Source organism: Oncorhynchus mykiss, chromosome 18, assembly GCF_057628025.1.
Source record: "Oncorhynchus mykiss isolate SJ-2025 chromosome 18, ASM5762802v1, whole genome shotgun sequence".
Classification (NCBI taxonomy): domain Eukaryota; kingdom Metazoa; phylum Chordata; class Actinopteri; order Salmoniformes; family Salmonidae; genus Oncorhynchus; species Oncorhynchus mykiss.
Genome location: NC_143039.1, coordinates 71,266,274 through 71,293,614, shown reverse-complemented (window position 1 = coordinate 71,293,614; position 27,341 = coordinate 71,266,274). Strand labels below are relative to the sequence as shown.

The following is a 27,341-nucleotide window of genomic DNA, read 5'->3' as shown; positions in this document are numbered from 1 at the left end:
TACAGTATGTTACTGGCTCTATGCTTGGTAGTCTTATTGAGATTCTACAGTATGTTACTGGCTCTATGCTTGGTAGTCTTATTGAGATTCTACAGTATGTTACTGTGTCTATGCTTGGTAGTCTTATTGAGATTCTACAGTATGTTACTGGCTCTATGCTTGGTAGTCTTACTGAGATTCTACAGTATGTTACTGTGTCTATGCTTGGTAGTCTTATTGAGATTCTACAGTATGTTACTGGCTCTATGCTTGGTAGTCTTACTGAGATTCTACAGTATGTTACTGTGTCTATGCTTGGTATTCGTATTGAGATTCTACAGTATATTACTGTGTCTATGCTTGGTAGTCTTATTGAGATTTTACAGTATGTTACTGGCTCTATGCTTGGTAGTCTTATTGAGATTATACAGTATGTTACTGGCTCTATGCTTGGTAGTCTTATTGAGATTCTACAGTATGTTACTGGCTCTATGCTTGGTAGTCTTACTGAGATTATACTGTCAGATAATACAAGTGAAAAACATATTTGTAATGAACCTGTGGCCATCAAATGATCAAAGAAATTGGCAAATGACACTGTTTGTATTGTCACTCCCCCTCTGGAGCTAGAGGGCGCCAGGCTGCCCTTCATCACTCACTCCTATCATCTATTACGCACACCTGCCTTCCCTCGTCACGCGCATCAGCGTTATTGGACTCACCTGGACTCACTTATCATCTGTTTATTACCTCCCCTATATTAGTCAGTTCCCTGCTCTGTCCCCGCTTCTGCATTGACTTTCCTTTGTGTTACCTGTTTCCTGTAGCTGTTCCTGTCTCGGTCCATGTCCGTTCTTTATTAAATGTTTTACTCCCCGTACCTGCTTCGTCTCTCCAGCGTCATCCCATGTGACATGTATGTTAAAATGCATTACATTGTAAAAATCTGTGGCTAGTTATCCTATTGTGAGCCAATGGTGGTAGAGAGAGAGCGAGAGAGAGAGAGATAAATAGGAGGGAGAAAGAGGGGAGAGGGGGGGGAGAGAGAGAGATATAAATAGGAGGGAGAAAGAGGGGAGAGCGGGGGAGATGAATTGTTTGTTGAAGACACTATGTGCAGAATAGAAGGTACTTACTCTCTTCTCACTCAAGTTCTTTGAAGCCGACGACAAGTTGAAAGGTTAATCATATTAAAGGGATACTCTGTGATCTCCTGGGGCGGTTATGCAAAAGCTTTTATAAATATTTCACTCACTATTCTACTTTATTAGCATAGCCAATAGGATCTCTGTACGCATGACGCAATTTGAAGTACACACACTCCTCTGTTATTATTCAGCGTTTAATTATTCAGAACGTTTTTATATTGATCTGGTAGTTTCTCCCTGTGAGATTAACATGAAGACCGGTTGGCAGTGGGTTTTCACTGCTACTTGCATCGTGCCAGTTCTAGTACCTTATCAAAATGGCTTTTTGAACTAAGCACATTTTTTTTGCGGAGACACCTACTTTGATACGCCACTTAACAGAGGCTTTTATCCAATGCAGCTTAAGTTACAGTTTAGTGAGTACATACTTTTATGCAGTGAGATCCAACTGTAATGGGACAGTGACACATTGTTTGTTTGTTTTGGCTCCGTACTCCAGCACTTTGGATTGGAAATGGTACAATGACGATGAGGTTAAAGTGGTTCAAGTCAGCTTTAACTTGAGCTGTAATTTCTAAAATGGTTCACCAGATATGGATGAAAATACCCTCAAGTTAAATCTGACAGTCTGCACTTTAACCTCATAGTCATTGTACCATTTCCAATCCAATGTTCTGGAGTTCTCCTTTTGGAGTTCATTGTATGTGCATGACAGGGTCACACATACTAAGACTGTGTGTGCTCCACATGGCTCGTACACACATACTAAGACTGTGTGTGCTCTACATGGCTCGTACACACATACTAAGACTGTGTGTGCTCTACATGGCTCGTACACACATACTAAGACTGTGTGTGCTCTACATGGCTTGTACGCACATACTAAGACTGTGTGTGTTCCACATGGCTCGTACACACAAACTAAGACTGTGTGTGCTCTACATGGCTCGTACACACATACTAAGACTGTGTGTGCTCTACATGGCTCGTACACACATACTAAGACTGTGTGTGCTCTACATGGCATGGCTAACACACATCTTTATCAAGCAGAGCCACACGGCACCTTCTGACACATACTCATGTGGATTTGAATGGAGCTTTAAGGAGAAGCAGAAGTCTTTGCATTGCTAATGGTAACAGTGGGCTTCTGGAGGCCTGCGGGGCAAAAGCCAACCCATATCTGGGTTTGGAGGTTTATGGTACATACTGTACATTGTGCCTGACTTTCAATGATCCTATTGACACGCAATCTCAGAAAGTGCTAAATGTGGACTACTTTTTTTCTGGTTCAGTGATTTACCCTCCGATGCAATTTCATGTCTAATGCATATAAAGTGTTGTTTTCTCTCTATTGAGAGAGCGTATCACCACTAGTCTTTGCTATTGCTCTCAGCTATCTACTTCCTTTGCTGATCTAGAATGTATCATATCTTAGTTTTAACCCATGGTGTAGCCTGCATACAGATGTAGGATCGGAATTTGATCACCCTGTTGCAGGAGAACTTTCCTGCAATGTAGGACATTTTAAACTTGTAGTCTATTTGGCTTCTAAAAAGGCTTCTGAAGTTTGTCATTTCCACTTTGAAATTTTAGACTTGATTTGCCCTTACGCAACATGTATCAACTCCTACAAAAATGTCCGTACATTTTTTATCCACATAATAATTCACATTTTCTGTTGCTGCAGGATTATTTCTGCAAACTGGCTCAAATTAAGATCCTACAGTACATCTGTATGGTCTCTATTGATGTGTATATTTTCCCCACCTGTCTTCACAGTATGGCTTTTTGAAATGACTTTATTGAAACAAACTCCAGCCAACGAAATGTAAATAGCCTACCAAGCAGAGCTAGTGTAGCCCATAAATAAGCCTGAGCTTATGTACATTTGAAATGTTATAACGATCTTTACTTTGAAATGGGGCCGTAGAATCGATATGTTCTCCCTCCACATGACGTTGATACATTCACAACTACTCTGTGCTCTACTCCTGGCTCCAGAGATCACACTGTAATGCCACTGTGCAATTTTAGCTGAATGACAACATTGGGCTGACTGGTTGGTTAGACTTGCCAGGCTGCTACTGGTTGTCTATGTACGTCTTCAGATAATTCTGATTGGGGTATGTTATTGGTTCATAGTGTCCTATTGGTCGTTCTCACTGGTGTCTGTGTGCAATTTAGTTAATAGTGTCTCCAGATAATTCTGATTGGTGTATTGCATGATGTCTCCTTTTCCTTATAGGTTAACAGGATTCTCAATCCCTCCACCAGTCACGAGCACGGGGTCCGTCTTCTCCCTGCGTCTTACCAGTGACTTTGCTGTGAGCGCTCACGGCTTTAAATTATACTATGAAGGTAAGTCTCTTCTCCTATTCCCTCTCATTGTTTCTTCTGTTTATCTCTTGTATTCGCTCAGAAAATGAACAGCAGAGAGACTCCTGTTGGATGGGACGGCTTCTGATCCAGCTGGTGGTTCTGATACTTTGTTCTGATCTGTCAGAGTGTTTTATAAGTATGGGTTAAACTGTCTGTGTGAGATCCCACAGTTAGACCAGCTGTTCTCTATAAGGTCCTCATCAGTCCACATCAAACCAAAAGTTATCAAAACCACACACTGTAATGGTCCTACTGGACTATACAGACATTCTGGATTAGACAGAAATACTGGACTAGACAGACATAATGGACTAGACAGTCATAGTGGACTATACAGACATACTGGAATATACAGACATACTGGAATATACAGACATACTGGAATATACAGACATACTGGAATATACAGACATACTGGAATATACAGACATACTGGACTATACAGACATAGTGGACTAGACAGACTTACTGGACTAGACAGACATAGTGGACTAGACAGACATAGTGGACTATACAGACATAATGGACTATACAGACTTACTGGACTAGACAGACATACTGGACTAGACAGACATAGTGGACTAGACAGACATAGTGGACTAGCTAGACATAGTGGACTAGCTAGACATAGTGGACTAGACAGACATCCTGGACTAGACAGACATCCTGGACTAGCTAGACATACTGGACTAGACAGACATAGTGGACTAGCTAGACATAGTGGACTATACAGACATCCTGGACTAGACAGACATAGTGGACTAGCTTGACATAGTGGACTATACAGACATCCTGGACTAGACAGACATAGTGGACTAGCTAGACATAGTGGACTATACAGACATCCTGGACTAGACAGACATAGTGGACTAGCTAGACATAGTGGACTAGACAGACATCCTGGACTAGACAGACATAGTGGACTAGCTAGACATACTGGACTAGACAGACATAGTGGACTAGCTAGACATAGTGGACTAGACAGACATCCTGGACTAGACAGACATAGTGGACTAGCTAGACATAGTGGACTAGACAGACATCCTGGACTAGACAGACATAGTGGACTAGCTAGACATAGTGGACTAGACAGACATCCTGGACTAGACAGACATAGTGGACTAGCTAGACATAGTGGACTATACAGACATCCTGGACTAGACAGACATAGTGGACTAGCTAGACATAGTGGACTATACAGACATCCTGGACTAGACAGACATAGTGGACTATACAGACATCCTGGACTAGACAGACATAGTGGACTAGCTAGACATAGTGGACTAGACAGACATCCTGGACTAGACAGACATAGTGGACTAGCTAGACATACTGGACTAGACAGACATAGTGGACTAGCTAGACATAGTGGACTAGACAGACATCCTGGACTAGACAGACATAGTGGACTAGCTAGACATAGTGGACTAGACAGACATCCTGGACTAGACAGACATAGTGGACTAGCTAGACATAGTGGACTAGACAGACATAGTGGACTAGACAGACATAGTGGACTAGCTAGACATACTGGACTAGACAGACATAGTGGACTAGCTAGACATAGTGGACTAGCTAGACATACCGGACTAGACAGACATAGTGGACTAGCTAGACATACTGGACTAGACAGACATCCTGGACTAGACAGACATAGTGGACTAGCTAGACATACTGGACATGCAAGGATCTACAGAAAGACAAAAATGGTTAGAAACTCTGACACACCTACCACCCTCCCCTCCCTTACCACCCTCCCCTCCCTTACCACCCTCTACCATCCTTCTCATCTCTACCACCCTCCCCTCCCTTACCACCCTCCCCTCCCTTACCACCCTCTACCATCCTTCTCATCTCTACCACCCTCCCCTCCCTTACCACCCTCATATACCACCCTCCCCTCCCTTACCACCCTCTACCATCCTTCTCATCTCTACCACCCTCCCCTCCCTTACCACCCTCTACCATCCTTCTCATCTCTTCCACCCTCCCCTCCCTTACCACCCTCCCCTCCCTTACCACCCTCCCCTCCCTTACCACCCTCTACCATCCTTCTCATCTCTACCACCCTCCCCTCCCTTACCACCCTCTACCATCCTTCTCATCTCTACCACCCTCCCCTCCCTTACCACCCTCTACCATCCTTCTCATCTCTACCACCCTCCCCTCCCTTACCACCCTCTACCATCCTTCTCATCTCTACCACCCTCCCCTCCCTTACCACCCTCTACCATCCTTTTCATCTCTACCACCCTCCCCTCCCTTACCACCCTCTACCATCCTTCTCATCTCTACCACCCTCCCCTCCCTTACCACCCTCTACCATCCTTCTCATCTCTACCACCCTCCCCTCCCTTACCACCCTCTACCATCCTTCTCATCTCTACCACCCTCCCCTCCCTTACCACCCTCTACCATCCTTCTCATCTCTACCACCCTCCCCTCCCTTACCACCCTCTACCATCCTTCTCATCTCTACCACCCTCCCCTCCCTTACCATCCTCTACCATCCTTCTCATCTCTACCACCCTCCCCTCCCTTACCACCCTCTACCATCCTTCTCATCTCTACCACCCTCCCCTCCCTTACCACCCTCTTACCATCCTTCTCATCTCTACCACCCTCCCCTCCCTTACCACCCTCTACCATCCTTCTCATCTCTACCACCCTCCCCTCCCTTACCACCCTCTACCATCCTTCTCATCTCTACCACCCTCCTCTCATCTACCACCCTTATCTCTTCTACCACCCTCCTCTCATCTACCCCCATCTACCACCCTCCTCTCCGTCACCACCCTCCTCTCATAAACCACCCTCTTTTCCTCTACCACCCTCATATACCACCCTCCTCTCCTTCACCACCCTCCTCTCATCAACCACCCTCCTCACCTCTACCACCCTCCACCCTCCTCACCTCTACCACCCACCACCCTCCTCACCTCTACCACCCTCCTCACCTCTACCACCCTCCACCCTCCTCACCTCTACCACCCACGACCCTCCTCACCTCTACCACCCTCCACCCTCCTCACCTCTACCACCCACCACCCTCCTCACCTCTACCACCCACCACCCTCCTCACCTCTACCACCCACCACCCTCCTCACCTCTACCACCCTCCACCCTCCTCACCTCTACCACCCACCACCCTTCTCACCTCTACCACCCACCACCCTCCTCACCTCTACCACCCCTTCTCCTCTACCACCCTCCAGTTGCCCATCCCTGGGCTAGACCTAGCTAAACGAACTGGCAAAAAAATTCAGATTTTGTTTAGGAACTCAATGTCTCAATAGTAGAATAAACCAGGTGCGATTTATACGTTTGGTTTTGCCTCAGAATATTTTCTGTGGTTATGTCAATCACTGACAGTCACTCAATTAGCCTGTGTCACTCTCACTCAGATGTCATATTAAAAACTGCAAACATTTCTCTCCACCCTATTATGGAAAAATTTGTAAAATTGCAGCAAACTTCCTTTCAAACTGCAATATTTTCTTTACGCCACATAGCAACATTTTCTGTCAAGAGGGGAGAAAACCAGATGTCACTTAGACCCTCAACAGTCTAGGACTCTGACTGCGTGTGTGGCTACGCAGACCCACAAGCCACTGCAGCACTTCATGATCACTGCACCTCCATCAAAGTTCCCCATCTCTGGTCTAGCCTATACCTAATGACAAATGCTCTTCAAATTGTCAATATGAGCATTTTATTTTGTACAGTTATCAATGAAAGCATTTACATCAAAAAGACAAGGCAAGAGCTAAATCAACTACCTAGCTACCTTCCCTTGTTTTGGATGATTGTCTTCTCACTTTGTCATCAACAAATAATTCCACAGACTCGTCATATCAATCGGAAAAAAATACTCTAAAATGTACATATTATAATTACCAACATAAAAATGAATTGTATACAGTTCCTTACCTTAATATTGTTGTCCTGATCTCAATGACAGAGCTGTCAACGTTGCGAAAAACCCATTCAGGTCCAATAGAGACAAGACACCACCTGGTGGTAGCACTTTCAGTTTCCATGCCAACACTTACAATTTGCTCACTCCTACCACAGAGTTTCTAAACCTTACCGTACTGTACTGTCTTTGCTCCTACCAATGACGCATACGTTTCAGTCCTTACTGTGGCAATTCAAGATGGCGTTATCCACACCTCGAAAAGACATTGCTCAAATACAAAAAATAGAGATGTTTCTATTTTCCAAGCACATGTTTAGTGTTAGTAGATTGAATACATCTCTTTGCTCAGCCTTGACTTCCCCATTTAAACTGAACAGAAACGCACACAAGTGTATTCCTCTTAATATTGTGTGCATACATTTGTTTGCATTTCTCCTTTGCCAAGATAATCCATCCACCTGACAGGTGTGGCATTTCAAGAAGCTGATTAAAAAGCATGATCATTACACAGATACACCTTGTGCTGGGGACAATAAAAGCCACTCTGAAATGTGCAGTTTTGTCACACAACACAATGCCACACATGTTTCAAGTTTTAAGGGAGTGTGCAATTGGAATGCTGACTGCAGGAACGTCCACCAGAGCTGTTACCCGATAATTTAATGTTAATAAATCTACCTTAAGCCACCTTCAATATCGTTTTAGAGAATTTGGCAGTACGCCCAACCGGCCTCACAATCACGAGTAACCACGCCAACTCAGGATCGCCACATCCGGCTTCTTCACCTGCGGGATTGTCTGCGACCAGCCACCTGGACAGCTGATGAAATTGTGTGTTTGCACAACCAAATAATTTCTACACAAACTGCCAGGAACCTCCTCAGGGAAGCTCTTCCGCTTGCTCGTCGTCCTCACCAGGGTCTTGACCTGACAGCAGTTTGGTGTCGTATCCAACTTCAGTGATCAAATGCTCACCTTCGATGGCCACTGGTACACTGGAGAACTGCTCTTCCCGGATGAATCCCGGTTTCAACTGTACTGGCCAGATGGCAGTTGGTGTCGTATTGGACGAGCGATTTGCTGATGTCAACGTTGTGAACCGAGTGCCCCATGGTGGCGATGGGGTAATGGTATGTGCAGGGATAAGCTACGGACAACAAACACGATTGCATTTTATCAATGACCATTTGAATGCACAGAGATACAGTGACAAGATCCTGAGGCCCATTGTTGTGCCATTCATCCGCCGCCATCACATCTGGTTTCAGCATGATAATGCACTGCCCCACGTCACAAGGATATCTACACAATTCCTGGAAGCTGAGAATGTCTCAGTTCTTCCATGGCCTGCATACTCACCAGACAGGGACTGCGGTTGAAAATTAGCCGGCTGGCTAAAACCGGCACTTTTACTGAAACGTTGATTAATGTGCACTGTCCCTGTAAAAAATAAAAAATAAACTCAATAAACTCAACATGTCACCCATTGAGCGTGTTTGGGATGTTTTCGATCGATGTGTACAACAGCGTGTTCCAGTTCCCGCCAATATCCAGTAACTTCGCACGAGCACTGAAGAGGTGGGGGACAACATTCCACAAGCCATAATCAATAGCCATGATCAACTCTATGAGAAGGAGATGTGTTGTGCTGCAGGAGGCAAGTAGTGGTCACACCAGATACTGACTGGTTTTCTGATCCACGCCTTTTTAAGGCGGTGACCAACAGATGCATAACTCTTTTCCCAGTCATGTGAAATCCATAGATTAGGGCCTAAATTGAATGATTTCCTTATATGAACTGTAACTCAGTAAAACCTTTGAAAATGTGCATATTGTATTTATATTTTTGCTCTGTGTATTTATTCTGGACCCCCAGGCCTATTCATCCACCACCTACCCGCCAGCCTGTCCATCCGCCAGTCCACCATTCTGGGCCCCCAGGCCTATTCATCCACCACCTACCCGCCAGCCTGTCCATCCGCCAGTCCACCATTCTGGGCCCCCAGGCCTATTCATCCACCACCTACCCGCCAGCCTGTCCATCCGCCAGTCCACCATTCTGGGCCCCCAGGCCTATTCATCCAACACCTACCCGCCAGCCTGTCCATCCGCCAGTCCACCATTCTGGGCCCCCAGGCCTATTCATCCACCACCTACCCGCCAGCCTGTCCATCCGCCAGTCCACCATTCTGGGCCCCCAGGCCTATTCATCCAGCACCTACCCGCCAGCCTGTCCATCCGCCAGTCCACCATTCTGGGCCCCCAGGCCTATTCATCCACCACCTACCCGCCAGCCTGTCCATTCGCCAGTCCACCATTCTGGGCCCCCAGGCCTATTCATCCACCACCTACCCGCCAGCCTGTCCATCCGCCAGTCCACCATTCTGGGCCCCCAGGCCTATTCATCCACCACCTACCCGCCAGCCTGTCCATCCGCCAGTCCACCATTCTGGGCCCCCAGGCCTATTCATCCACCACCTACCCGCCAGCCTGTCCATCCGCCAGTACACCATTCTGGGCCCCCAGGCCTATTCATCCACCACCTACCCGCCAGCCTGTCCATCCGCCAGTCCACCATTCTGGGCCCCCAGGCCTATTCATCCAGCACCTACCCGCCAGCCTGTCCATCCGCCAGTCCACCATTCTGGGCCCCCAGGCCTATTCATCCACCACCTACCCGCCAGCCTGTCCATTCGCCAGTCCACCATTCTGGGCCCCCAGGCCTATTCATCCACCACCTACCCGCCAGCCTGTCCATCCGCCAGTCCACCATTCTGGGCCCCCAGGCCTATTCATCCACCACCTACCCGCCAGCCTGTCCATCCGCCAGTCCACCATTCTGGGCCCCCAGGCCTATTCATCCACCACCTACCCGCCAGCCTGTCCATCCGCCAGTCCACCATTCTGGGCCCCCAGGCCTATTCATCCACCACCTACCCGCCAGCCTGTCCATCCGCCAGTCCACCATTCTGGGCCCCCAGGCCTATTCATCCACCACCTACCCGCCAGCCTGTCCATCTGCCAGTCCACCATTCTGGGCCCCCAGGCCTATTCATCCACCACCTACCCGCCAGCCTGTCCATCCGCCAGTCCACCATTCTGGGCCCCCAGGCCTATTCATCCACCACCTACCCGCCAGCCTGTCCATCCGCCAGTCCACCATTTGCTGCCTCCACACACGGCCTTGATACCCAGTGAAATTTCAGGGTTATATAAATATGCATCAAGCATATCAGGACAGAAGCAAGACAGTCGGTCTCGTTCAATTATCTCTCCAAAATGTAATGGATTCACTGCCTTTTAAATTGTGTAAGCCACCACGGCTTCTGAGAGATGGGAAGGATGTTATCATTTCCACAGCTGTACCAGGGTTTCATTATAGAGTTAGAGTGCTACTGTATAATAATGACAATTAGATCTGCTCAAAGCCCCCCCCCCCCCCCCCCCCCCCCACACACACACACACACACAGGCTGTGTTTACATACTGTACAGCTTTCTTGATGTGGGGTTTGACATGGCCAATTAGACCCTGACCCTGGCAGTCTAATGATAATATGGCTTGTTAACCATCATGCTATTTAATGGTTTGTTTATTCCTTTAGACATCCTATGTGTGACTGTCTTTTCCTGTTAAAATACTGTAATAGCTTCTGATCCATTTAGAGGCATGCAGCATGGATTCAATCATGCACACCGATAAACTCTAAGGGGGAAAAACTGACAACATTTTCTTTGTTTTTCATTGTAACCACCACCCACTAAGACAAGACAGTAAGAAGGTATTTAATGTCTAAGTAGACATTGAAAACTGCATAGCTACACAGCCTACTTGGCATGGGTTCAGATGGTCTTATTCTCTCTCTCTCTCTCTCCTCATAACGAACTAGCACCTATGCTGCCAGGACTGTATTGATGAAGTGTATTGTATAATCCTCATGCTGCCCACGCATTCACTTCCCTGGCACCCTCCTCACACGCACGCACACACACACACACACACACACACACACACACACACACACACACACACACACACACACACACGTACACACACAGACAGACAGATAGACACACACAAACTAAGTAAACTCCCTGCCCCATGCTCTCCACCACTACCACTACCTCCACCTCAACAACCACTACGTCCTCCACCACCTCAACCACCACTACGTCCACCACCTCCACCACCACCTCCTCAACCACCACTACGTCCACCACCACCTCCACCACCACCTCTACCACCTCAACCACCATTACGTCCACCACCACCCACACCTCCACCACCACCTCCACCACCACTGCCTCCACCACCACTACCTCCACCTCTACCACCTCCACTTCCACCACCACCTCCAACTCAACAACCTCCACCACTTCTACCACCACCACCACCACTACCTCCACCTCAACCACCTCCACCTCTACCACCTCCACCACAACCTCCACCACTTCTACCACCTCCACCTCAACAACCTCCACCACTTCTACAACCTCCACCACTTCTACCACCTCCACAACCACTACCTCCACCACCACTAACTCCACCAACACCACCTCCACAACCACTACCTTCACCATCTCCACCACCACCACCACTACCTCCACCTTAACCACTTCTACCACCTCCACCTCATAACCTCCACCACTTCTACCACCTACACCACCACTACCTTGACCATCACCTCCACCACCACCACTACCTCCACCTCCACAACCACTACCACCATCACCTCCACCACCACTAACTCCACCACCACCACCTCCACAACCACTACCTTCACCTCCACCACCTCCATCTCCACAACCACTACCTTCACCACCACCACCTCCACCACCTCCATCTCCACAACCACTACCACCACCACCTCCACCACCACTAACTCCACCACCACCACCACCACCTCCACAACCACTACCTTCACCACCACCATCTCCACCACCACTACCTCCACCTCCACCTCAACCACCTCCTCTTGTCCTCCCCTAGGCCTTCCTGCCTGTGTATAGCTCTCCTGTAGTTACACCCATCTAGGGGAGGGGGGCGCTGGCACACAGTTCAGCTCCTCCAGCTGCTTCAGGAAACACTGCTTTCTCTTCCTCACATACACATACTGTGTGTGCAGACACACAGGCATATACAGAATAATGCATGCACATGTACACGCACACGCACACACTCACACACACACACACACACACACACAGGGGAAGACAACCTGCTGGGATCGACTGGAGCATTTGATGCCTGTAGATTCGGCGTTGTACAGCCTGTCTTTACAGCCTGTCTGTATAGCCTGCCTGTATAGCCTGCCTGTATAGCCTGTCTGTATCTATAGCCTGCCTGTATAGCCTGCCTGTATAGCCTGTCTTTACAGCCTGTCTGTATAGCCTGCCTGTATTGTCTGCCTGTACAGCCTGCCTGTATAGCCTGTCTTTACAGCCTGTCTGTATAACCTTCCTGTATAGCCTGTCTGTATAGCCTGACTGTATAGCGTGTCTGTATAGCCTGCCTGTATAGCCTGTCTTTACAGCCTGTCTGTATAACCTTCCTGTATAGCCTGTCTGTATAGCCTGACTGTATAGCCTGTCTTTACAGTCTGTCTGTATAGCCTGTCTGTATAGCCTGTCTGTATAGCCTGTCTGTATAGCCTGTCTGTATAGCCTGCCTGTATAGCCTGCCTGTCTGTACAGCCTGTCTGTACACCCTGCCTGTACAGCCTGTCTGTATAGCCTGTCTCTACAACCTGCCTCTGCATGCTTTGTATGCAGTTATGTAGACGGTTGGCGCTGCCAGTGAGTAGGGAATCAGGATTGTGTTGGATAATGTTAGGTCTCGTGTAGGTCTTGATTTAAGGAGTGTTGTGATTATTACAGAGTTATGTAATTAGTGGATGGTGTTGATAAATAACTTATTTTTAACCTAAATCTTCATTGTACGTACTGTGTTTATAATGTCTTATTTGCGGCTGTGAAAAGCATTTCTCTCACTCTTGTAACCCCACAGACCTTGAGAACCATATCATTTTTACAAATAATAGACTTTATTCTATACGAACCAGGTCGGACGAGTACATTCATATGCATTAGTTACTTTCCTGAATAGAAGGTCATCATTCATGAATTATTGTATAGACGGGTTGGTTAGTAAGACCGAAGTGTGCCTAACTAGGGGGCAAAACAGATGGAGTTGGCTTAGAAGCTTGTTGATATCATGTCAACTATATTTAGTCTCCAATGTTTATTGAAAACAAATAAATTTGCACTTGTTGTTTCTCAAATGGGGCAGCAGGGTAGCCTAGTGGTTAGAGCATTGGACTAGTTACCGGAAGGTTGCAAGTTCAAGTCCCCGAGCTGACAAGGTACAAATCTGTCGTTCTGCCCCTGAACAGGCAGTTAACCACTGTTCCTAGGCCGTCATTGAAAATAAGAATCTGTTCTTAACTGACTTGCCTAGTGAAATAAAGGTAAAAACATTTTTTAAATACATCGTTAAAGTTGTTAGCTAGCTAGTGAAATGTTTGCCATATTAGCGTTGTCATGAAACCAGACAAGACATGGTGTCAAGAACAACATAAAGCGACCTGAAACAAGTAACTGTTGCAAGATATCTGACCCAGCGATGCACACGCGTCATTTTAGTGACGTTGTCAGCCAACCCGTCTATATGAGGGACTTTAGTCTAGTGTTCAGCATCAAATTAAGTGTCTGCGGATGCCTTTGATTTAAATGATTTAGTGGGCAGACGAAGGCACTTTTAGAGTATGCTGAGATGAGAACATTGCTGATGATGTGCGGAAATTAGAAAGCAAGGTAGTGATTGTGGCGGTTGCCATATTTAGGACGCTCTGTCCTCGATATCATAAATATTAATATAATACTTGTCTTTATCAGTAGAGTTGTCATCATCTTCATCACATCATCACCATCAGCAATAGCAGCAGCAGTGTCAAGACCTTCATCATCATCCTCACGTTCATCACCATCACCACCACCATCATTACTATCATCATCATTACCATCATCATCATCATCATCATCATCATCATCATCACCACCATCATTATCATCATCAACATCAGCAGCAGCATTAGTCAGCACCTTCATCATCACCCTCACATTCATCGTCACCATCATCACCATCTTCATCAGCAGCAGCCACATCAGCAGTGTCAGCACCTTCATCATCATCCTCACATTCATCATCATCACCATTATCATCATCATCATCAACATCATCATGTAAGTCTCATGATATCATGGATTCCAATCATTACAGTATTTCCGTCAATAATCTGCTAGCTAGAAGAACATGACCTTAACATGTGGATGTGACACTGGAGACTGAATCCCTAATGGAAACCTATCCAACCTCTGAGGTGGGGTTTACATTACATTCTATGGATGAATGTGACTTCCCTGTCTGATGACAACACAGTGTAAAACACCTATAATTAACCTCTTGATGTGGTTTTACACATTACATGCTGGATGTTATAATGCTTAAAGTCCAATCAATTGTAGCCCATTGGTTGGACTATAGACAGTTGCATATTCTCAGTTGACAATCTTGTTATTTACCAGGAATCCCAGTTGCAGAATCAAGTGTTTAGTTTCTAACTGTCAAGCTTGTTTTCTCATTTAAAGCATTACATATTCTATCTCTCTTGTGTAGTTTGTGCTCAGACATTAAACACACAGGAAATCAACTTTGGACACGAATGAGAATGGAAACAGGAAATGAAGTCAATCACTGCATATAGCAAGGCAGAATAACTCCACAATGATTCAGAATGTAACTACAATGTCTACAGTACCTTCAGAGAGTATTCACACGCCTTTTTCCACATTTTATTGTACTACACCCTAAATGTAAAAATGGATTAAATTGAGATGTAATGTCACTGGCCTACACACAATACCCCATAATGGCAAAGTGAAATTGTGTTTTTAGACATCTTTTATTTATTTTTTTTTACAAATGATTTAAAAATGAAAAGCTGAAATGTCTTGAATAAATAAGAATTCAACCTCTTTGTTATGGCTAGCCAAAATAAGTTCAGGGCTAAAAATGTGCTGAAACAAGTCACATATTAAGTTGTGTGGACTCACTCGTGAATTCACCAGGAGGCCAATGCTGTCTTTAAAACAGTCCAATAGCTCTGATAGGAGAAAACTGAGGCTGGATCAACAACATTGTAGTTACTCCTCAATACTGACCTAATTGATAGAGTGAAAAGAAGGAACCATGTACAGTATCTGCATACTTCCTTCTAGGCACTAAAGTAAAACTGCAAACAATGTGACATAGAAATAAACTATGTCCTGAATACAAAGTGTTATGTTTTGGGCAAATCCAAACACAACACGTCACTGAGTACCACTCTTCATATTTTCAAGCCAAGGTGTTGGCTATATCATGTTTGGGAATGCAGGTCATCGGCCAGGACTAGGGAATTTTTTGGGATAAAAAGAAACAAACTTGAGTTAAGCACAGGCAAAATCCTAGAGGAAAACCTGGTTCAGTCTGCATTCTAACAGACTCTGGGAGACAATTTCACCTTTCAGCCGGACAATAACCTAAAACACAAGGCCAAATATACACTGGAGTTGCTTACCAAGACAACATTGAATGTTCCTGAATAGCCTAGTTACAGTTTTGACTTAAATTGTCTTGAAAATCTATGGCAAGACTTGAAGATGTAGAAATAATCAACAACCAACTTGATAGAGCTTGAATAACAATAATGTACTAATATTGTTCAATCCAGGTGTGCAAAGCTCGTAGAAACATACCCAGAAAGACTTAGAGCTGTAATCGCTGCCAAAGGGGATTCTAACATGTATTGAGTCAGGGGTGTGAATACTTATAGTCACAGTGCATTCGTATAGGATCCAGACCGTTTCCCTTTTCACACTTTTTGTTACATTACAGTCGGATTCTAAAATGGATTAAATAATTGTTTTCACCCCATGATGACAAAGCAAAAACAGGTTTTTATACATGTTTGCAAATTTATAAAACAAAAATTAAAAACACAAATTCAGAAGTATTTAGACCCTTTGCAATGAGACTTGAGATATTGAGCTCAGGTGCATCCTGTTTCCAATGATCGTCCTTGAGATGTTTCTACAACTTGATTGGAGTCCACCTGTGATAAATTAAATGTGTTGGACATGATTCGGAAAGGCACACACCTGTCTATATAAGGTATAAGAATGGGAGAAACTCCCCAAATACAGGTGTGCCAAGCTTGTAGCTTCCTACCCAAGAAGACTCGAGGCTGTAATCGCTGCCAAAGGTGCTTCAAAAAAGTACTCTCTCTGCTCTTTCTCTCCCATCAGCAAGCCTGTCTTCTAAAAGTGGCAGAAAATAGACCATTTAAAAAAAATGCAGCGTAATTAGCTTGGCGCTGCTTATGAACACATCCGCTTTAATCAGGTTCTTTCATGCCGCCGCCAAAGTCTTCAGGATGCCACAGTGATGCCAGTGTTAAAATGACCTTTCCTATCAGTGTTCTAATGTCCTGTTCCTTCATGCCGCCGCCAAAGTCTTCAGGATGCCACAGTGATGCCAGTGTTAAAATGACCTTTCCTATCAGTGTTCTAATGTTCTGTTAGTGTGTAATCCTCAACATCCTGACTAATGACAGTGCTGTCTCTTATTAATTCACGTCCGTGGGAGAGGGAAACTGGTATTAATTTCCCCCTATGCAGGCTTAGGCGTCCCAGTGACCTAAGATTTCAAACTTTATCATAGAATACCATGCAGACCTGAGTTCAAACAGTATATGTGGAAGGGCCGACGCTGAAGTAGAGAAGCAGGTATGGGGAGTCAAACATTTATTCAGAACAGACATGGAACAAGACAGGAACAGTGTCCTTGCACGGGTATACAAGTACACATGACAATCAATGCTGAAGCGGGGGACAGACAGATATAGGGGAGGTAATGACTGAGGTGATTGAGTCCAGGTGAGTCCAATAATCGCTGATGTGCGTGACAGGGGAAAGCAGGTGTGTGTAATGATGGTGGTAGGAGTGCGTAATGCTGGGCACCAAGGCGCCCTCAAGTGCCAGTGGGGAAGAGCGGGAGCAGACGTGACAATATCTTTATTTTCAAATAACTTTGAACATTTGATTGAGCCCTGTCTGCAATGTCAGATTGCAGCAAAAGTATTTGAAACCCAGGTTATGCTGAAACCATCTCTCCCTGCTCCCTCCCTCAAACCAACTGCCTATCATCCTTGGGTTTGGTTTGATTGACCGCTAAGGGTCTCCTCCAATTTACCCTGTAATTAAATACAACTTTTGTAGTGGCTTCAAACAATGTTCACTTCCTTTAGACGCTTTACAGGTTCAGTTCCAACACATTCCTTTAAAAGGCACGCCATGCAGTATAATGTCTTGGAGTTCAAAAAAAATTATTGTAGGCTACTGACAAAAATAACGTCCAGTTTTGTCACACAGGATCTTGTTGATGAGTGGTACAATAAATAATGGTTTCTAGTATTAGCCAGGTTCCAATTGATATTGCTGGTAAAAGGTAGAAAAATGACCAAGGATGAAAACAAAAGAACAAAAAAAGAAAATGTCCTCCTGAAGCTGCTTATAACCCAAATGGCTGCCAAAGGTGCTTCAACAAAGTGATTGTGATCGAAATTCTCACAACATACGTGTGTTAAATATACTTGTTTAGGAAAAGTCAAGGGCAGAGGGGCACAGGACTTTAAAAATGGCAGAGAAGTTATAATATTTAAATCATATTGAGTCAAAAAGACTCACTCGAATCTTCTATTGTTAAATTAAGAAAACATCACGCCCGAGGCTGTTTCTGGACACACCATCAGGTCAGTTATGAGCATAATAAAGTAGCTTAGCCTTGGGGGCATAGTGGGTGTGGTGACAGGCAGATAACTGGCATGTATTGATTATACCACTGACACGCTGAATACATGACAACAGGGTCAACTCTGCTGTGACAATGTCAGTCTGCATCCTTCCATTAGATCAGATATTGCATGAATATGGCTGGAGTTGTTCTCCTCTACTATATGAAGTGATTGACTTCATTGCCTGTTTCCTCTCTCTGTCATGCCAGTAACAATAACCCTCAAACCTATTTCCTAGGTAATGTCTGAGCATGCACTGTAGAGGAGTGATAGAATAAATGTGTTGGTGTAGATGAGGACATGGGTAGACTTTTACATGTGAGCCATTCTACATGAATGTCTTTCTACAGTGCATTGGGAAAGTTTTCAGACCCCTTGACTTTTTTTACATTACAGCTTTATTCTTAAATGGATTAAAATGTTCTTTCCCTCATCAATCTACGCACAATATCCCATAATGACAAAGCAAAAACAGTTAAAAAAAAAAAAACATTTTTGCAAATATATTCGAAATAAAAAACTTAAATATCACATATATGTAAGTATTCGGACCCTTTACTCAGTACTTTGTTGAAGCAGTCGCGAGTCTTCTTGGGTATGACGCTACACGCTTGGCATACCTGTATTTGAGAGTTTCTCCCATTCTTCTCTGCAGATCCTCTCAAGCTCTATGAATGAGTATCTACGGTATGCATAGTGGATTGATCATACATCCAGTTAAGTTGTAGAAACATCTCAAGGATGATCAATGGAAACAGGATGCTCCTGAGCTCAATTTCCAGTATCATAGCAAAGGGTCTGAATATTTATGTAAATACTTTTTTTTTTTTTTTTGCAAACATTTCTAAAAACCTGTTTTTGCTTTGTCATTATGGGGTATTGTGTGTAGATTGATGAGGGGAAAAAAACAATTTAGTCAATTTTAGAATACGGCAATAACATAACGTCAAGCGGTCTGAATACTTTCCGAATGCACTGTGTATTGGATTGACCATACATGCTTAGAACCAGTTATAGAGCATTATACATGCAGGCTAAAGTGGTTACCAAAATATTAACTCAAATGGACCTGGTGTATGTCCACTTCCCAGGACTCCAGAGCTGATCTTTGTCTTTAATTGAATAAGCAGGTGATGAAGTGCATCTAACGGGTCTCAGAGAGGTATAAATATTTTTTAAGGTCAATACTCTGATCGCTCACTCTTCCTCATATAGTGGTTGCTGCTGGTTCCTTCTTAAAACAGTTGTTAAAAAAGTGTCAAAGGAGGCTTCTTTATATTCAAATCAATGATTTCTCCAAGTATCAGTTCAATTATCCATTAGTACCATTCCCATTTCAAAGATCACTGCCAAAGCTTGTTCATTAAAGTGTATGGGTAGCCGAGCCATCTGAGCCTGTCGTTTTCAAACACTCTAATTTCACATTGTTTACAGCCAGCAACGTGCAATTCGTCCACACCCTGAAAACAAAGAATGCAAATCAGCAAATCAGCTTCGTTGGTTAGATGGTTTAAAATGGGCGGCGTTGTTTCTTTGGGACTAATGTCTCTTGGTATTTTCTTTGATTCAGGATAAGGTGATGAAATATTACAAATGTAAAATATATTTCAAATCTCAAATAAGTAGTTGTCGTTGTTGAATCATCTTGATTAAAATGTGTTTTTTTAATAAATCAATTTTCAGAACAGTGATAACTGATACTTTCTCCTCACCATAGTAGTATTTCCATGTAAACCAGTGTCATTTCAGCTCTGCCTTCAATTCATGTGACTGAAATAGTCGTTGTCTCTCCTTTCTTTGTCATCTTTCACATGGCTTAATCCTTCAATTTAATACATTCTCCTGTCACTCATTTATCATACTTCTGGCAGATTACATCATGTCACACCTTAGAAAAAGGTGCTCCCACCGGTTTGTCTTTGTCACGTTCCAGACAATCCCCCTTTTCCGTTTCTACTCAAGTAGTCCTTGAGATGGATTGCGACCACTTTGCCGTATAGTTAACTTTAAGGTGTCAGAGTAAGACTCTAAATAGGGACCCTTTGTCTCTGTGTCAGATTAAGACTCTAAGGAGAGCCCCTTTGTCTCTGTGTCAGATTAAGACTCTAACCAGGGACCCTTTGTCTCTGTGTCAGATTAAGACTCAAAGGAGGGACCCTTTGTCTCTGTGTCAGATTAAGACTCTAAGGAGGGCCTCTATGTCTCTGTGTCAGATTAAGACTCTAAGGAGGGTCTCTGTGTCTCTGTGTCAGATTAAGACTCTAACCAGGGACCCTTTGTCTCTGTGTCAGATTAAGACTCTAACCAGGGCCCCTTTGTCTCTGTGTCAGAGTAAGACTCTAAGGTGGGCCCCTTTGTCTCTGTGTCAGATTAAGACTCTAAGGAGGGCCCCTTTGTCTCTGTGTCAGATTAAGACGCCAAGGAGGGCCCCTTTGTCTCTGTGTCAGATTAAGACTATAAGGAGGGCCCCTTTGTCTCTGTGTCAGATAAAGACTATAAGGAGGGCCCCTTTGTCTCTGTGTCAGATTAAGACTCTAACCAGGGCCCCTTTGTCTCTGTGTCAGATTAAGACTATAAGGAGGGCCCCTTTGTCTCTGTGTCAGATTAAGACTATAAGGAGGGCCCCTTTGTCTCTGTGTCAGATTAAGACTCTAACCAGGGCCCCTTTGTCTCTGTGTCAGATTAAGACTCTAAGGAGGGCCCCTTTGTCTCTGTGTCAGATTAAGACTCTAACCAGGGCCCCTTTGTCTCTGTGTCAGATTAAGACTCTAAGGAGGGCCCATTTGTCTCTGTGTCAGAGTAAGACTTTAAGGAGGGCCCCTTTGTCTCTGTGTCAGATTAAGACCATAAGGAGGGCCCATTTGTCTCTGTGTCAGAGTAAGACTCTAAGGAGGGCCCCTTTGTCTCTGTGTCAGAGTAAGACTCTAAGGAGGGCCCCTTTGTCTCTGTGTCAGAGTAAGACTCTGAGGAGGGCCCCTTTGTCTCTGTGTCAGATTAAGACCATAAGGAGGGCCCATTTGTCTCTGTGTCAGAGTAAGACTCTAAGGAGGGCCCCTTTGTCTCTGTGTCAGAGTAAGACCATAAGGAGGGCCCCTTTGTCTCTGTGTCAGATTAAGACTCTAACCAGGGACCCTTTGTCTATGTGTCAGATTAAGACTCTAACCAGGGCCCCTTTGTCTCTGTGTCAGATTAAGACTCTAAGGAGGGCCCCTTTGTCTCTGTGTCAGAGTAAGACTCTAAGGTGGGCCCCTTTGTCTCTGTGTCAGATTAAGACTCTAAGGAGGGCCCCTTTGTCTCTGTGTCAGATTAAGACGCCAAGGAGGGCCCCTTTGTCTCTGTGTCAGATTAAGACTATAAGGAGGGCCCCTTTGTCTCTGTGTCAGATAAAGACTATAAGGAGGGCCCCTTTGTCTCTGTGTCAGATTAAGACTATAAGGAGGGCCCCTTTGTCTCTGTGTCAGATTAAGACTCTAACCAGGGCCCCTTTGTCTCTGTGTCAGATTAAGACTCTAAGGAGGGCCCCTTCCTCTCTGTGTCAGATTAAGACTCTAACCAGGGCCCCTTTGTCTCTGTGTCAGATTAAGACCATAAGGAGGGCCCATTTGTCTCTGTGTCAGAGTAAGACTCTAAGGAGGGCCCCTTTGTCTCTGTGTCAGAGTAAGACTCTAAGGAGGGCCCCTTTGTCTCTGTGTCAGATTAAGACTGTAAGGAGGGCCCCTTTGTCTCTGTGTCAGAGTAAGACTCTAAGGAGGGCCCCTTTGTCTCTGTGTCAGAGTAAGACTCTAAGGAGGGCCCCTTTGTCTCTGTGTCAGAGTAAGACTCTAAGGATGGCCCCTTTGTCTCTGTGTCAGATTAAGACTGTAAGGAGGGCCCCTTTTTCTCTGTGTCAGAGTAAGACTCTAAGAAGGGCCCCTTTGTCTCTGTGTCAGAGTAAGACTCTAAGGAGGGCCCATTTGTCTCTGTGTCAGAGTAAGACTCTAAGGAGGGCCCCTTTGTCTCTGTGTCAGAGTAAGACTCTAAGGAGGGCCCCTTTGTCTCTGTGTCAGATTAAGACTGTAAGGAGGGCCCCTTTGTCTCTGTGTCAGAGTAAGACTCTAAGGAGGGCCCCTTTGTCTCTGTGTCAGAGTAAGACTCTAAGGAGGGCCCCTTTGTCTCTGTGTCAGAGTAAGACTCTAAGGATGGCCCCTTTGTCTCTGTGTCAGATTAAGACTGTAAGGAGGGCCTCTTTTTCTCTGTGTCAGAGTAAGACTCTAAGGAGGGCCCCTTTGTCTCTGTGTCAGAGTAAGACTCTAAGGAGGGCCCCTTTGTCTCTGTGTCAGAGTAAGACTCTGAGGAGGGCCCCTTTGTCTCTGTGTCAGATTAAGACCATAAGGAGGGCCCATTTGTCTCTGTGTCAGAGTAAGACTCTAAGGAGGGCCCCTTTGTCTCTGTGTCAGAGTAAGACCATAAGGAGGGCCCCTTTGTCTCTGTGTCAGATTAAGACTCTAACCAGGGACCCTTTGTCTATGTGTCAGATTAAGACTCTAACCAGGGCCCCTTTGTCTCTGTGTCAGATTAAGACTCTAAGGAGGGCCCCTTTGTCTCTGTGTCAGAGTAAGACTCTAAGGTGGGCCCCTTTGTCTCTGTGTCAGATTAAGACTCTAAGGAGGGCCCCTTTGTCTCTGTGTCAGATTAAGACGCCAAGGAGGGCCCCTTTGTCTCTGTGTCAGATTAAGACTATAAGGAGGGCCCCTTTGTCTCTGTGTCAGATAAAGACTATAAGGAGGGCCCCTTTGTCTCTGTGTCAGATTAAGACTCTAAGGAGGGCCCCTTTCTCTCTGTGTCAGATTAAGACTCTAACCAGGGCCCCTTTGTCTCTGTGTCAGATTAAGACCATAAGGAGGGCCCATTTGTCTCTGTGTCAGAGTAAGACTCTAAGGAGGGCCCCTTTGTCTCTGTGTCAGAGTAAGACTCTAAGGAGGGCCCCTTTGTCTCTGTGTCAGATTAAGACTGTAAGGAGGGCCCCTTTGTCTCTGTGTCAGAGTAAGACTCTAAGGAGGGCCCCTTTGTCTCTGTGTCAGAGTAAGACTCTAAGGAGGGCCCCTTTGTCTCTGTGTCAGAGTAAGACTCTAAGGATGGCCCCTTTGTCTCTGTGTCAGATTAAGACTGTAAGGAGGGCCCCTTTTTCTCTGTGTCAGAGTAAGACTCTAAGAAGGGCCCCTTTGTCTCTGTGTCAGAGTAAGACTCTAAGGAGGGCCCATTTGTCTCTGTGTCAGAGTAAGACTCTAAGGAGGGCCCCTTTGTCTCTGTGTCAGAGTAAGACTCTAAGGAGGGCCCCTTTGTCTCTGTGTCAGATTAAGACTGTAAGGAGGGCCCCTTTGTCTCTGTGTCAGAGTAAGACTCTAAGGAGGGCCCCTTTGTCTCTGTGTCAGAGTAAGACTCTAAGGAGGGCCCCTTTGTCTCTGTGTCAGAGTAAGACTCTAAGGATGGCCCCTTTGTCTCTGTGTCAGATTAAGACTGTAAGGAGGGCCCCTTTTTCTCTGTGTCAGAGTAAGACTCTAAGAAGGGCCCCTTTGTCTCTGTGTCAGAGTAAGACTCTAAGGAGGGCCCCTTTGTCTCTGTGTCAGATTAAGACCATAAGGCGGGCCCATTTGTCTCTGTGTCAGAGTAAGACTCTAAGGAGGGCCCCTTTGTCTCTGTGTCAGAGTAAGACTCTAAGGAGGGCCCCTTTGGCTCTGTGTCAGAGTAAGACTCTAAGGAGGGCCCCATTGTCTCTGTGTCAGATTAAGACCATAAGGAGGGCCCATTTGTCTGTGTCAGAGTAAGACTCTAAGGAGGGCCCCTTTGTCTCTGTGTCAGAGTAAGACTCTAAGGAGGGCCCCTTTGTCTCTGTGTCAGATTAAGACTGTAAGGAGGGCCCCTTTGTCTCTGTGTCAGATTAAGACTGTAAGGAGGGCCCCTTTGTCTCTGTGTCAGAGTAAGACTCTAAGGAGGGCCCCTTTGTCTCTGTGTCAGAGTAAGACTCTAAGGAGGGCCCCTTTGTCTCTGTGTCAGATTAAGACTGTAAGGAGGGCCCCTTTGTCTCTGTGTCAGAGTAAGACTCTAACTAGGACCCCTTTGTCTCTGTGTCAGATTAAGACTCTAAGGAGGGCCCCTTTGTCTCTGTGTCAGATTATGACTCTAACTAGGGCCCCTTTGTCTCTGTGTCAGATTAAGACTCTAAGGAGGGCCCCTTTGTCTCTGTGTCAGATTAAGACTCTAAGGAGGGCCCCTTTGTCTCTGTGTCAGATTATGACTCTAACTAGGGCCCCTTTGTCTCTGTGTCAGATTAAGACTCTAAGGAGGGCCCCTTTGTCTCTGTGTCAGATTAAGACTCTAAGGAGGGCCCCTTTGTCTCTGTGTCAGAGTAAGACTCTAAGGAGGGCCTCTTTGTCTCTGCTAGCTGCCAGCGTAGACAGACACTTCTTATTCATTAAACATGCGAATGCTAATTGCTAGCATTCAATAAAGATTGTTTGCCCCTAGGGTGCAAAATGAGATACACAGTTCAATTGAAAATCTTTACTAATCTTTACTGACACTGGCAATTTAGAAAGCTAGGTGTGGCAGATTACCTGGCTGTTAGTGAGGATCGTTTGACCTCGAAAAAAGAAGGTAGCGAAAGAGAGAGAGAGATGTGAGAGTGAGAACGAGAGAGAGAGAGGGGGGCGAAGGAGAGGGAGAGCGCTTGAGAGAGGGAGTTAGAGGGAGAGAGAGGTGGAAGGAGAGAGGGAGAGAGCGGGAGTAAGAGAGAGAATGAGTAAGAGGGAGATGGAGGTGGAAGGAAAGAGAGGGAGAGAGAGAGGGAGTAAGAGGGAAAGAGAGGTGGATGGAGAGAGAGAGAGAGAGAGAGAGAGAGAGAGAGAGAGAGAGGGAGTAAGAGGGAAAGAGAGGTGGAAGGAGAGAGAGAGAGAGAGAGAGGGAGAGGGAGAGAGAGAGGGAGTAAGAGGGAAAGAGAGGTGGAAGGAGAGAGAGAGAGAGAGAGAGGGAGAGGGAGAGAGGGGGAGTAAGAGGGAAAGAGAGGTGGAAGGAGAGAGAGAGAGGGAGAGAGAGGGGGTAAGAGGGAGAGAGAGATGGAAGGAGAGAGAGATGGAGAGGGAGTATGATGAGAGAGAGATGGAAGGAGAGAGGGAGAGAGAGAGGGAGTAAGAGAGAGAGTGAGTAAGAGGGAGATAGAGGTGGAAGGAAAGAGAGGGAGAGAGAGAGGGAGTAAGAGGGAAAGAGGTGGAAGGAGAGAGAGAGAGAGCGGGAGTAAGAGGGAAAGAGAGGTGGAAGGAGAGAGAGAGAGAGAGAGGGAGAGGGAGAGAGAGAGGGAGTAAGAGGGAAAGAGAGGTGGAAGGAGAGAGAGAGAGAGGGGGAGAGGGAGAGAGAGAGGGAGTAAGATGGAAAGAGAGGTGGAAGGAGAGAGAGAGGGAGAGGGAGAGAGAGAGGGAGTAAGAGGGAAAGAGAGGTGGAAGGAGAGAGAGAGAGGGAGAGAGAGGGGGTAAGAGGGAGAGAGAGATGGAAGGAGAGAGAGATGGAGAGGGAGAGGGAGTATGATGGAGAGAGAGAGGGAGTAAGAGAGAGAGTGAGTAAGAGGGAGATAGGTGGAAGGAAAGAGGGAGAGAGAGAGGGAGTAAGAGGGAAAGAGAGGTGGAAGGAGAGAGAGAGAGAGGGAGAGGGAGTATGATGGAGAGAGAGATGGAAGGAGAGAGAGAGAGAGAGAGGTGGAAGGAGAGAGAGAGAGAGGGAGTATGATGGAGAGAGAGATGGAAGGAGAGAGAGAGAGAGAGAGAGAGAGAGAGAGGTGGAAGGAGAGAGAGAGAGAGGGAGAGGGAGTATGATGGAGAGAGTGATGGAAGGAGAGAGGGAAAGAAAGGAAGAGGGGGTAAGAGGGAGAGAGAGATGGAAGGAGAGAGAGGGAAAGAGAGCGGAGGAGAAAGAGAAAGATGAAGAGAGAAAAACATTACATTGATTTGTATGAGTAAATCGATATGGTCAAAGATGACTGAGTACAATGTCTCAGTAAACTGGCATGGCACTATGAGGGAATCTAGCAAACACTTTTGATTGACCAACAATAATGCTGACACCTTTTTGTCTCATTGCTATTTCCTTCTATTGGTCCTTTTGTTTAGAGGTATGGATGGATAACCCCGCCCACATTCCCTTTCTGTCTGGGCTTCCATGTTGTTTTAAAATGAATGCCCCAAACATGGGAAATGGGAAATGTATTCTAACACTCCGTGTATTGACAGTAGAGTTTGACCATGTGATTTACTCTCAGCACGTAATAATTGCATCATAGACCAGTTTTATTATTCTTTATGGTTCTTGCTCAATGACCTGAGACTTATTGGATTTAACATCAAAAGAGATCTAAGACAGCTAGCTACTGAGAAAGTTTTTAGTCATCACACAGCTTTCACAGACTAGATGGGTCTTGTTGTGTTATCTAGTTTTGTAATCACTCACAGCTTTCACAGACTAGATGGGTCTTGTTGTATTATCTAGTTTTGTAATCACTCACAGCTTTCACAGACTAGATGGGTCTTGTTGTATTATCTAGTTTTGTAATCACTCACAGCTTTCACAGACTAGATGGGTCTTGTTGTATTATCTAGTTTTGTAATCACTCACAGCTTTCACAGACTAGATGGGTCTTGTTGTATTATCTAGTTTTGTAATCACTCACAGCTTTCACAGACTAGATGGGTCTTGTTGTATTATCTAGTTTTGTAATCACTAACAGCTTTCACAGACTAGATGGGTCTTGTTTTATGATATCTTTTTGTAATCACTAACAGCTTTCACAGACTAGATGGGTCTTGTTGTATTTTCTAGTTTTGTAATCACTCACAGCTTTTCACAGACTAGATGGGTCTTGTTGTATTATCTAGTTTTGTAATCACTCACAGCTTTCACATAATAGATGGGTCTTGTTGTATTATCTAGTTTCGTAATCACTAACAGCTTTCACAGACTAGATTGGTCTTGTTGTATTATCTAGTTTTGTAATCACTCA

The 27,341-nt window shown here is 45.4% G+C and overlaps 1 protein-coding gene across 2 annotated transcripts in view; it reads left to right on the top strand.

Moving 5' to 3' along the window:
• csmd1a (CUB and Sushi multiple domains 1a) overlaps positions 1-27,341 on the top strand; it is a 349,431-nt gene that overhangs the window by 151,995 nt on the left and 170,095 nt on the right. For both annotated transcript variants that reach the window (XM_090209282.1, XM_090209283.1), the window contains exon 3: positions 3,376-3,488. In XM_090209282.1, coding sequence (XP_090065408.1) covers positions 3,376-3,488 — 113 coding nt within the window. The remainder of the gene's footprint in view (positions 1-3,375; positions 3,489-27,341) is intronic.